We start from the raw sequence: 12,775 nt of genomic DNA, 5'->3' as shown, positions 1-12,775 counted from the left end.
ATTGTCAAATTATTCTAATAATTTTCATCTCAGCTTTTCATTTTTCCTCCCATTCTTAGTCTTCACTTTTTCTTTATCATCCTCTCTCCCTGCAACTGTCAGTCAAGATGGGAGTCAGACATGGCTAGGAATTCACTGATTCTAGTTGCCATAGCCCGAAGCCTGTGTCTTTATGTGCCTTACTCTGCCAAGGGTGTATGAAGAACAGGGAACCCCAACCAGGCCCCTCAGGACACACCTGGTGCCAGCCAGTGAGGCAGCAATTGGTTGAAGTCTAGTCACAAGTAGACAAAAGCGGGAAGAAAAGAAAATGGAGCGCTGGGGGTAGTGGTTGGGAGAGAGAGTTTTTTCTTCCTGAGGCTTCTTTTGCTAACACTTGTGAAGGAGTAAATGATGAGTGTGCGGAGGGGAGTAGGATGGGCTTGCACAAGTCTCCTCTGCCTGGATACTGGCCGTGGAGGGTAGAAAGAGAGAAGGCTAGAAAGCACAGAGGAGGCCCACACTCCCACTTGCTCAGGGGTGTGCTCTTCTCACTATTAAATGGAGTCCCAGGCAGATTGCCTGTCACAGATTTCTTCACCATTGTACAGAATGGCCTCCTGGACCAAATATACATATATAAGTAGCCAAATAAAGCAAAGTCTCCAGTCCCACATGAGGAACTGTTTCCTCACCAGGAGGGACATGTCCTGTACCAACATCTCTTCAGGCCCATGGCCCCTATTAACCTTCCCATCTACTACTTGAACCCAGACTTTGCTTTCTCTTGGGTACAATTAGTCATTTTTCAGTTAGTCATTGTTTTGCAGGTTTCCAGAATAGGACTTCCTCATCTCAGTTGTGTGCTTTTATTTTCTCAGAAATTGATAGATTTATATATATACACACCATGATGTCTGCAGTAGGCTCTCTAGCTCTGTGTTCCAATGTCAAGCCAGACAGGACTTGGAATCATAGTGCTAGAATTTATATTATAAATTAGTTTTACTGCTTTAAAGTGTAATTACATTATTTACTAACCAGAATGAAAATACTGAAATATTTTAACTGCTACACTCATCATGGTGCTTATTAGTTTGAATCTCAGCTCTGAATCTGTGGGTGACATCCACAGGAGCTATAGTATTAATATAAGTTCATGGGACTGGAGTCCAGGATATCTGGTCTCTGTAGTCCTGGCTCTTCTGTCGATTTACTGTATTTTTTGCTTGGAGTCCTTAATTCCAGCACATGGATAGGCTTCAGAGAGTCCATGAACACCAAGAATTCTACTCAAAATACTGAGTGCCTCTGTGTTTGCCTAGAGAAAGAGAACTCTATTCTATAGAGTTTTTACCAGATTGTCAAAGGAGTCCATGACACAAACTCATCAGTGCAATAGATGATTCCCTTAGGGTTTCTTTTAGTTCTGACATCTTATTAATCTGAAGCTGAGTTAGCGGTCAGTGTTATTTCTTAGTCACAGGTTTTTTAAGTGTTGCTTTATGTCAGTACTGTGGAAAGCATTTTATATATTTATATAATTAATTTAAATCACAAAGTTTGAGGTTATCATTGTTGTCTTACTGTTTAGGAACTGAAATTTTCATAGCACTAATCACAGTTGTGCTTATTTGTGAGGTTATTTTCAAATGTTTGTCTCTCCCACTGACCAAGAGCTCTGTGAGGGCAGGGAATAATCTACATTGACCACTGCTGTAGCCCAACACAAAACATAGCACATTATATGCATTAGAATCTAAATAAATACTCATTGAATTAATGAATTTAAATATTTGCTACAAGATTAAGTGCTAGAACCAGGAGTCAAACTTCTATATTTCTATTATAAAATCCAATCTCTTGCCAACACTACCTCTAGAGTCAGACTTCAGATGTGTGGATTGGGTACTTCTCAGTCTGAAGGTGGCATTTTCTTAGGTGATCTATTAATTATACCATCAGCATCACTTGGGGTGCTTGTTAAAAACAGATTCCTGGACTCCATTTCATACCTGTTGTCACCAGATCATCAGGGCAGTTTGAGAACCCACCATCTTAGGGAATATTAAAACTGAAATATAGTAACTACTCTAAAAGGTAATGTAGCTCAATTATTATATGCAATACTTTTTTTGACTTTTTGTAGTAATATTTACATAATCAAAATTTTTAAATGTGTTTTTAAAGTGAATAATTCAGTTGGATTTATGAAAAAATTTTCAGGTTCAGGCAACAGTAGTTGGTTTTCTAGCAGCTGTGGCAGCAATTATATTGGGCTGGATTCCGGAAGGAAAATATTACCTTGATCATTCCATACTTTTGTGCTCCAGCAGTGTGGCAACTGCCTTCATTGCATCTCTTCTGCAGGGTAAGTGAATTTATAAATGTCTACTCTATAGCCTTTTACATTTAAACGGTTTATTTCTTAAGATGACTATTTTTATTTAAATGATACTTGTTATGAAAGCAACAGAAAAAAATCTTATCTACAAACTTAAAAAATGTCTTAATTATTCCAGATATATTTACATTTCATTATTTATAAACCTTAGTGTACAACAGGCTTTTCTGAGGTTGTCTCCTGGCCTTGGATACTCTGTTATAGTTCCCCAAAAACATCAGGAGAATTGTCTAAACATTGATTTGTTTCTGTAAGTTAAATGAATTGGGAAACTCTTTCTGGACATCATGCAGGGGATTTACTGGCTTGTCACTTGAGTAACAAGTGTACCAGGAATTCTGGGTTTCAAAAGCCATCCTCTGTTGACATTTTTTTGTTTCAGATTTCAAGAAAAATTTCTTCCGTTTCTGTGGCAATATAAATATAACCTTATACTTAAGACAGTATATTGTTGGCTATAGAATTTTCAAGAGCCAGAAAGTTTTAAAAATTAATTACTTTAGAACTTCTATTTTGGTTATTTTTCTTTATATTTATTAGTATGAACTTTACACTAGAGAATTAGCTTATTGTGGAACCAAAATCATAAAGAGTTTGTTCTTTTAATTTTATAATTGCCATTTTCTTGCCCTTGTATCACCAGCAAAGTTTAAAATGGATTATTGTCACGTGAGGTGATCATACAATGCAGCTAACTTTTTTGGCTAGGTTCTGGGAATTTAGGGAATCTTATTAAAATTATGACTTCCAAAATATTTTCAAGCATTTTGTTTTAGTACTTTAATTGTATCAGGAGTAGTTTCTTGTCTTTATAAAGAATTACTACAATTGAATGGAGTTAACATTGACCAAAGCAGAGTAAAGTCAGGCTGTCAGAAAATTAAATTTTTGGTACAAAAAAAAAAATTATACCATCAGCATGCTATTTTTTTAGGCTCATTTGCTTCTTTTTTCTTTCTGATTTTATTTCATTTAGAAAATGTCATTTAGAATTGTTCAGTCTAACAAGTATTTGAAAGCTTTTCAAAACTACCAAAAATTCAGAATTTTAAAATGTATTTGTTTAAAGCTTCTTACTTTGAATAATGTGTGGTCTAATTTTATGATAACTTGACCTTTATAAGCACTTTAGTATATGTAAAGTAGAAACTCTTAGCCATATTTGTAGGTGAGAAAACTTAGGTAAGGTGACTTGTCCAGTCTGATCAACTTGTTACCAGTCAAATCAGAACTAAAACACAAGTTTCCTGACTCTTAGCTCTTTCCACTGGACTATGATACACATAAAATGTTTGTTTTCAGCTGAAAAGATATAGATGATACTATATATAGGAGAACTTCCCATATACATCTTCAAATGTGCTTTTTGGAAAAAAAATTCTAAGCAATTACATCTTGCTTGATTATTGCATAATGCATTTTTTAAAAAGTTTTCTGCTATAGCTTTTTTTTTTTTTCCCCAATGATATTATGGGAATGGTAAGTCTCTAGTAATTTAAAAAGCCTCCAGAATACTGAAATGTAAGGCACTGTTTGATGCAAGACAAAAATTCTGCTTATTAAAATTTTGACTTTATAATAGGTAGAGTAAAAAACACTGGGCTACAGTCATAAGCTATGTGACTGTAGGCAAGAATTTAAGCCCTACTCTATAGGACCTCAGTTTTGTTATCTATGAAGTGAGTATGCTGGAGCAAAAACATTTAGAGTCATTTTAACTCTAAAAGCGCAGTGAGATTCTGGTATTTTTTTCTCCATAGCCATACTTAGGCTTTCATATTGATTTGTGGTTAGCACATTTAAAGTTTTCTCTTTACTACATCCTCTTAATGAGTATCTTGGTGTGACAAAATCTACACAATTTAGTGTGAATAAAAATGTTAATAGTTTTATCCCATTTGTATGATTTAAGAAAATTAGGATGTAAAAGTACAAGTACACAGTTAAATTTTCATCTTTTATTCTCTTGTAGGTTTATAGACAGAAACTTCAGGTTTAAAGAATATCTTTTACAAAGACTGTTTCTTGTGTTCTCGCCTTCAATGTTTTAAAATTTAATTATGTGCCGCTGCTTAACACTTCAACGTCTTTAAATAATAAAACGAAACAAGCATTTCTAGCTGCCATATGTGAACAAATCTAGTTTTGTTGGTCTTCTTCCCAGTTGTTGTACATATACATATGACTCACCTTTTTTTTTTAATGTTTGCATACTTTATTTGAGGGTTAAAATTAAAACCTTTGGATTCATTACACACAAATACATTATATCTAAGATATACATGTCACTAAATTTGAAATTTTAGCTTTAACATAATTTTAGTAGCTTTCAGGCCTCTAAATGCAACACTGAACTTCTTAAATTTTCTAAGATCCCCACTTGGAGTTTGTTGAAAGGCATTTTGCCAAAGCATTAGAGTAAATGTTTTGTTTGCTTTAGTCAGCTTATCTAAGCAGTCTAACTGGAACTGATAGGCTGTTTGTCTATCCTACACATATTGGTATTTGGGACATTGATTTTCTTTAAATCATAGCCTAAAAACTAATGAACATTCTTTCTTCTAGGAATAATAATGGTTGGGGTTATCGTTGGTTCAAAGAAGACTGGTATAAATCCTGATAATGTTGCTACACCCATTGCTGCTAGTTTTGGCGACCTTATAACTCTTGCCATATTGGCTTGGATAAGTCAGGGCTTATACTCCTGTCTTGGTAAGTTGATTTAAAACTAAATATTGTGTGTTGTCTCAAGTCTCTTTAAATAAATATCATTGCAGCAATGCCATGAATCCATGGTAGCCTTCATTTGCATTAGAACTGTTGTTGAGACTGATAAGGATAACTATCATTTGTTTTATACCTGCTATGTGTTATGGTTCCCCCTTTTTTTTTTTCTCATAGAGTTTAAAACTCTGTAAAATAAGGATTATCATCTCTAATTTTAGATGAGAAAACCAAGGATCACAGAAGTTATGTATATTACCCAAGTTTATATAACTGCTAGTTAAAAAGCTGAACGCAGGCTTATCATACTTTGTGATTTCTGTCCTTTCCTCTAAATGTACAGCAGCTAGGAGTCAACTTTCAGTGTTCTTTGCCTAGAATCATCTCAGAATATAAGCTTATAAGTGGTATTTAAAATTTACCAATGGAATGTTTTTTCCCCATTAGAAACCCACACCAATAAGTAGCTTCATGGCTACTAACAAAAAGGAAAAAAATATCACCACGAAAATTAGACTGAATGCTGTATAAAGTTGGAGCCATATATGTAATTCCTGATAAATAGTGATAGAGTATTTGTGGAATCTAATGAGTTGTTTTAATGCAAATTTGTGTTCTGGGTCAATGGTAAATGAATATGATCTGTGAGCGTTGATTAAATGCTAAAAATTCATTGTGGTTTTATTATTTTTAGATGCCAAATTAAAGAAAACAGAAACTTACAGTAATACAAGAAAAAAACATGAGTATATATGCCAAGCCAGAGGCTAACATTTATTCACATATCCTCACATATGTTCATGGGTTCTGTACAGATTTATAGTATACCTTAAAATAAAGCTAAAGCATATTTCATTTGAAGAAGTAAGAGTCTCAGATATATGTTCTAGAAATAAAGGGCTTTAATCAACCAAAGGCAATAGTTTTCTGTGACCTTTGGAGATACCAAGGAAGCTTCATTTAGTATATAAAATTGCCTTAAGTTATTTAGTGGGTGGCATAAAAACAATATTTAATAAGACTTGGTGTATATGTTCAAGGAATATTTCTCTCATTTAGAAGATAAAGTTGCATCTACTTTAAGTGAGGTGTAAGACAAGAAATGATCAATGGCCTAAATGTAAGCTCTTACTCCCAAAGGTCTTGGCTTTTTTATGTTGTTGTGCAATTTGCAAAGAATGATATATGTTCAAGTATATTAAAGACAACACTTCATTCCCTTCCCTCACACTCAAAAAAAAAAGCACAGAAAGTGGGTTATGTTACTAAAGGGATAATCTTAAATCTGCTGTCATTTATATTGTTTGGATGATAAATTGATAATACTTTTTCCTTCTCTAAATTATTATAAAATTTAGAAATAGATGCTGAAGTCAGGGATTGAAATATTAGCTTATGACTAGTAATAGAAACTATGGCTTAATGTTCTTCTTCTACTCTATTATAAACTCACCCACACACTCTCAGCCAGACAGCTGAACAACTTGTAGTCCTCAACCCATAGAGTAAGCTGTTAACTGTATTGGGGAAGAGAGACTGTCACTAATAGGCTGTATCTCAAAAGAGAAAGCCAGTAACAGCATGAGTTAGGCATGAGTTAGTGCCCCTTTCCCTAGTATTACTAATTAGATAAGTCTCTCCCAGTTTGAGGAGGAGGAAAGAGAGAGGAAAAGAGGAGTAGAAGAGGATAAAGCGTTCTGTCTCAATATCATTAAAAGGACAGAAATTCTATGGGTTTGCCCAGGAACATAGAGGGTGGGGGTAGGGATGGAGGGCTGGTACTGGTTCTGGGACAGGTTACCCTATATACATAAAAAATACAGGTATATTATTTGCAGATTTGGGTATTTAAATTACCATTAAGTCATTTATAACACATTTTTCAGCTGCTTGCAAATACCAGATATCTCCTCAGTTAAAGACAGTGGTAAGAAAGTAAGAAAGAGAATGCCAAAGAATGTTATCGTGATAAACATGACAATTGTTATAATGTTACAGACTTAAGTACTATGAGATTCCAGAAGATAAACAACTATTGAGGAAAATAATGCACCTGACCTTTACAATTTAATTTAATTAAGTAATTAATATTTGAAACAGAGTCTCGCTCTGTCACCCAGGCTGGAGTGCAGTGGTGTGATGCGACCTCTGCCTCCAGGGTTCAAGTGACAGTTATGCCTCAGCCTCCCAAGTAACTGGGACTACAGGCACACGCCACCATGCCCGGCTGATTTTTTTCCTATTTTTAGTAGAAATGGGGTTTCACCGCGTTGCCCAAACTGGTCTCAAACTCCTGAGCTCAGGCAATCTGCCCACCTCAGCCTCTCAAAGTGCCAGGATTACAGGTGTGAACTACCCTGCCCCACCTAAAATTTTATTTTTTTAAATTATACAAGGGATAAACTCTCCTTTTAAAAGACTTAGTCATAATGTGTTGCCATCTAAAGCTTTCAATATTTTGAATGTCATATAGTGGTGCATTAATAATTTAACTGGATCAAGAAATAAAGTAAAATGGAATGTTACTATCACAGATCATGATTTTGAAAACTAATGTTATTAAATATTGCTTAGGATTTTCTAATCTTTGTCTTCTGAAAGTTGACTCAAAGTAATTCAAGATAAATGAACTAAAATAGTCTTTTACATTTTTTTCTGTATCATTGATTTCCCCTAAAGAGATATTTTTTAATGTGTTACAGATCAATCCCATAGTTAATTTAAGAGTTAAAGATATTTCTAAAGTGTCTGTGTTCACATTGCTAAAGTGTCTGCTCTGTGAGCACTAGGGGGCCTCATAAGAACAGCAGTTGGATGCCTTATATTTGTATTCTGAATACCAAGATTGGAACAGACACATTTAAATTCCAAGACCCCATTCCTCCTGCTGAGAAGCTTCACTTTTGGAAACCAAGTTTATTTCCTGAACTATATTGAAAACACTTAGCAGTTTTTAGAGATAAAGAGAGGATTTTATGATAGCAATAGGCTTTAGTTATAGAGGCCATATATTATATAGTGCTCAAAGAACTGGGCATTAAGAAAAGTCATATGGGCTCAATTCATCAAGAAGATATAACAAATTGTTTTTTTTTTTTTTTTTTTTTTTTTTGAGACGGAGTCTCGCTCTGTCGCCCAGGCTGGAGTGCAGTGGCCGGATCTCAGCTCACTGCAAGCTCCACCTCCCGGGTTTATGCCATTCTCCTTTCTCAGCCTCCCGAGTAGCTGGGACTACAGGCGCCCGCCACCTTGCCCGGCTAGTTTTTTGTATTTTTTAGTAGAGGCGGGGTTTCACCGTGTTAGCCAGGATGGTCTCGATCTCCTGACCTTGTGATCCGCCCGTCTCGGCCTCCCAAAGTGCTGGGATTACAGGCTTGAGCCACTGCGCCCGGCCAACAAATTGTTAATATATATGCACATAATATCAGAGCACCAAAATATATATATGATCAATTGTTAACAGATATGAAGGGGAAAATCGTAAGACAATAGTAGTAGGGGACTTCAGTACCCCACTTTCAACAATGGAGAGATCATCCAGACAGAAAATCAATTAGGAAACGTTGGACTTGAACTATGCTTTAGACCAAATGGACCTAGCAGATATATACAAAACATTCCATCCAACAGCAGCAGAATACACATTCTTTTCAAGTGCACGTGGAACATTATCCAGGAGAGATCATATGTTAGGCCACAAAACAAGTCTTAACAAAGAAGACTTTAAGAAGATTGAAATTTAAGAAGACTGAAATTATATCAAGTATCTTTTGTGATCACAGTTGTATGAAACTAGGAATCAATAATAGGAAAAAAACTGGAAAATTCAAAAACATGTGGAAATTAAACATCATGCTCCTGAACAACCAAGAGGTCAAAGAAGAAATCCAAAGGGAAATTAAAAAAATATATCGAGACAAATGAAAATGGAAACACAACATACCAAAACCTAAGGGACACAGCAAAAGCAGTTCTAAGAGGGAAGTTTATAGCGATAAACACCTGCATTTAGAAAGAAGAAAGATCTCCAATAAACAACCTAATGTTACCCCTCAAGGAACTAGAAAAAAAAAAGAATAAAGTGAACCCAAAGTTAGCAGAAGGAAGGAGATAATAAAGACCAGAGCAGAAATAAACCAAATAGAGAATAGAAAAACTAAAGAATACATTAACAAAACTTAGTTGGCTCTTCTAACAAATAAGAGTGACAAAGCCTTAGCTAGACTAAGAAAAAAAAAGAGGAGACTGAAATTAAAAAATCAGAAATAAAAGTGGAGACCTCAGAAATAAAAGTCACTAGAGACGATTATGAACAATTTTAAGCCAACAAATTAGATAACCTAGAGGAAGTGGATAAATTCTTAGAAACATATACCTGCCAAAATTGAATGAGGAAGAAATAGAAAGCCTGAACAGACCAATAACAAATAGTTATTAAAGTAGTGACTAAAAGCCTCCCAACAAAGAAAAGCCCAGGACCAGATGGCTTCATGGCTGAATTCTACCAAGCATTCATATAATTAGTACCAATCCTTATCTTCCAAAAACATAGAACTAGAGGAAATACTTCCAAACTCATTTATTTTTCTTTTTACTTTTATTTTCAGAGATGGGGGTCTTGTTCTGTTACCCAGGCTGGAGTACAGTGGCATTATAGCTCCCTGCAGCCTTGAACTCCTGGGCTCAAGTAGTCCTCCCACCTCAGCCTCCCAAGTATCAGGAACTACAAGTGCATACAACCATGCCTAGCTAATTTTTAAATATTTTCTTGGAGACAGGGTCTTACTATGTTGTCTAGTTTGGTCTCCAACTCATGGCCTTAAACAGTCCTTCTGCCTCAGCCTCCTGAGTTACTGAGATCACAGGTGTGAGCCACTGCACCCAGCCCAGACCCATTTTATAAGGTCAGCATCACCTGATACCAATTTTCCAGACAAAGACACCACAAGAAAACAAAACTAGTGAGGTGTGGTGGCACATACCAGTAGTTCCAGCTACTCTGGAGGCTGAGATGGGAGGATCACTTGAGCCTGGGAGTTGGAGTCCTGCCTTGGCAACATAGTGAGACCCCCATCTCTAAAACAGAAAGACAAAAACAGCCTAAACAACAACAACAACAAAAGAAATGAAAACTGTAGGCCAATATTTCTGATGAACACAGCTTCAAAAATCTTCAATAAAATATTAGCAAACTGAATTCAACGATACATAAAGAATATTATACATCATGACCAAGTGGGATTCATCCCTGGGATGCAAGTATGGTTTCACATACAGCACCCTGTGTAAAATAAAATATCTAGAAATAAATTTAGAAAAGGAGGTGAAATATCTCTATAATAAAAACTATTAAACATTAATGAAATAAATTGAAGAAGACACAAATAAATGGAAAGGTAGTCCATGTTTATGGTTTGGAAGAATTAGTATCATCTATACTACCCAAAGCAATATACAGGTTCAGTGCAATTCCTATCAAAATTTCGATGGCATTCTTCATAGAAATAGAAAAAAGAATTCTAAAATTCATATGGAACCACAAAAGACCCTGAATAGCCAAAGCAATCTTAGGAAAAACAAAGCTGGATGCATCACACTTCCTGATTTCAAATTATGTCACAAAGTTATAGTAATCAAAGCAGTTTAGTTTTGGCATGGGAACAGACAGTGGAACAGGATAGAGAGCCCAGAAGTAAACCCAAGTATATACAGTCAAATAAATTTTAACAAAATATAAACAAGTAAAAAATAAATTTTAACAAGGGCACCAAGAAGACACAATTGGGAAAGAATAGTCTCTTCAATGAATGGTGTTGGGAAAAATGGATATCCACATGCAAACGAATGAAACTGGACCTTTATCTTATACATACTCAGAAATAGTTATCTTACACAACTAAAAATAGATTAAAGACCTAAACATAAGATCTGAAGCCATGTAACTCCTAGTAGAAAACATAGGAGAAAAGCTCCTTAACACTGGCTTTGGCAATGATTTTTTGGATATCACATCAAAAACTCAGGCAACATTTGGCTGGGCGTGATCACTCACGCCTGTAATCCCAGCACTTTGGGAGGCTGAGGCGGGCAGATCACGAGGTCAGGAGATCAAGACCATCCTGGCTAACACGGTGAAACCCCGTCTCTACTAAAAATACAAAAAAATTAGCCGGGCAGGGTGGTGGGCGCCTGTAGTCCCAGCTACTCGGGAGGCTGAGGCAGGAGAATGGTGTGAACCCAGGAGGCAGAGCTTGCAGTGAGCCAAGATTGCACCACTGCACTCCAACCAGAGCAAGGCTCTGTCTCAAAACAAAAAACAAAAAACACAAAAACAACAACAACAAAAAACAAACAAAAAAAACCTCAGGCAACAAAAGCAAAAATAAGTGAGACTACACCAAATTTAAAAGTTACACAGCAAAAGAAACAATCCACAAAGTGAAAAGGAAAAGGCATCCTATGGATTGGGAGAAGATATTTGTGAACCATATATTTGATAAAGAGTTAATATCCAAACTATATAAGGAGCTCACATAACTCAGTAACAAAAACACATAACCCAATTTAAAACTGGGCAAAGGACCTGAGTAGACATTTCCCTCAAGAGCACATAAAAATGACGAACAAGTATATGAAAAGGTACTATGTCACTAATCATCAGAGAAAAGCAAACCAAAACTGAAATGAGATAATCATTTCACATCTGTTAGAATGGCTATTATCAATAAGACAAAAGATAACAAGCGTTGGCAAGGATGTGGAGAAAGGCAAATCCTTGTACACTGTTGGTAGAAATGTAAATTGGTGCAGTTTTATGGAAAACAGTATGGAGGTTTCTCAAAAAATTAAAAATAGAACAGCTACATGACTCAGCAATCTCCCTTTTGGGTATATATCCAAAGGAAATGAAATCAGCCCTTTACAGGGCTGATTTGCACTCCCATGTTCATTACAGCGTTATTTACAGTTGCCCAGATATGGAAACAACCTAAATGTTCCTGATGGATAAGTAAATAACAAAATAGTATATATACAATGGAATATTGTTCAGTCTTAAAAAAGGAGAATCTGCCATTTGCAACAACATGAATGAACCTGGAAGACATTATGTCAAGTGAAATAAGCCAGACGCCAAAGTAAAAATACTGCATGATCTCACTTATATAGAGAATCTTTAAAAATGTGTCAGATACATAGGAACCAAGAGTAGAATGGTAGTTACAGGGAATGGGGGTCAGGGTGGAGGTGAGGCAGGAAATGGGGAGATGTAGATCAAAGAGTACAAAGTTGCAGTTATGTAGGATGAATAAATCTAGAGATCCAATGAATGTACCAAATGAGAACTATAGTAATACTGTATTATAACTAGAAGTTTGCCAAGACAGTAGGCTTTAGATGTAATTACCACAAAAAGGTGGAAAGGGGTTAAATATCTGAGATGATGGATGTTAAATCTAGTTACTTGACTCTAGTAACCACTTAACTATATAACTAACCATGTAATTATATATGTATGTCTATGAAAACATCAAGTTGTACACCCTAAGTATGTATAAAAAAAAGAAAAAAGTCTTATTCAACTATTTAGAATTCTGGGTATTCTGAAATGACTGAATACCCCGTCATGTCCTGTTAGCTTTCGTACACTTACTAAGGCTCTCTGCATCC

The 12,775-nt window shown here is 35.6% G+C and overlaps 1 protein-coding gene across 1 annotated transcript in view; it reads left to right on the top strand.

Moving 5' to 3' along the window:
* The window catches only part of SLC41A2 (solute carrier family 41 (magnesium transporter), member 2), a 162,146-nt gene that overhangs the window by 77,105 nt on the left and 72,266 nt on the right, over positions 1 to 12,775 (top strand). Inside the window, exons 6-7 of the mRNA XM_011975507.1 lie at positions 2,206 to 2,350; positions 4,949 to 5,095. Coding sequence (XP_011830897.1) covers positions 2,206 to 2,350; positions 4,949 to 5,095 — 292 coding nt within the window. The remainder of the gene's footprint in view (positions 1 to 2,205; positions 2,351 to 4,948; positions 5,096 to 12,775) is intronic.

The sequence above is a fragment of the Mandrillus leucophaeus genome, unplaced genomic scaffold, assembly GCF_000951045.1.
Source record: "Mandrillus leucophaeus isolate KB7577 unplaced genomic scaffold, Mleu.le_1.0 Scaffold157, whole genome shotgun sequence".
NCBI lineage: Eukaryota > Metazoa > Chordata > Mammalia > Primates > Cercopithecidae > Mandrillus > Mandrillus leucophaeus.
The sequence above is the reverse complement of the archived record's forward strand: the minus strand, read 5'-3'. Positions and strand labels throughout refer to the sequence as shown.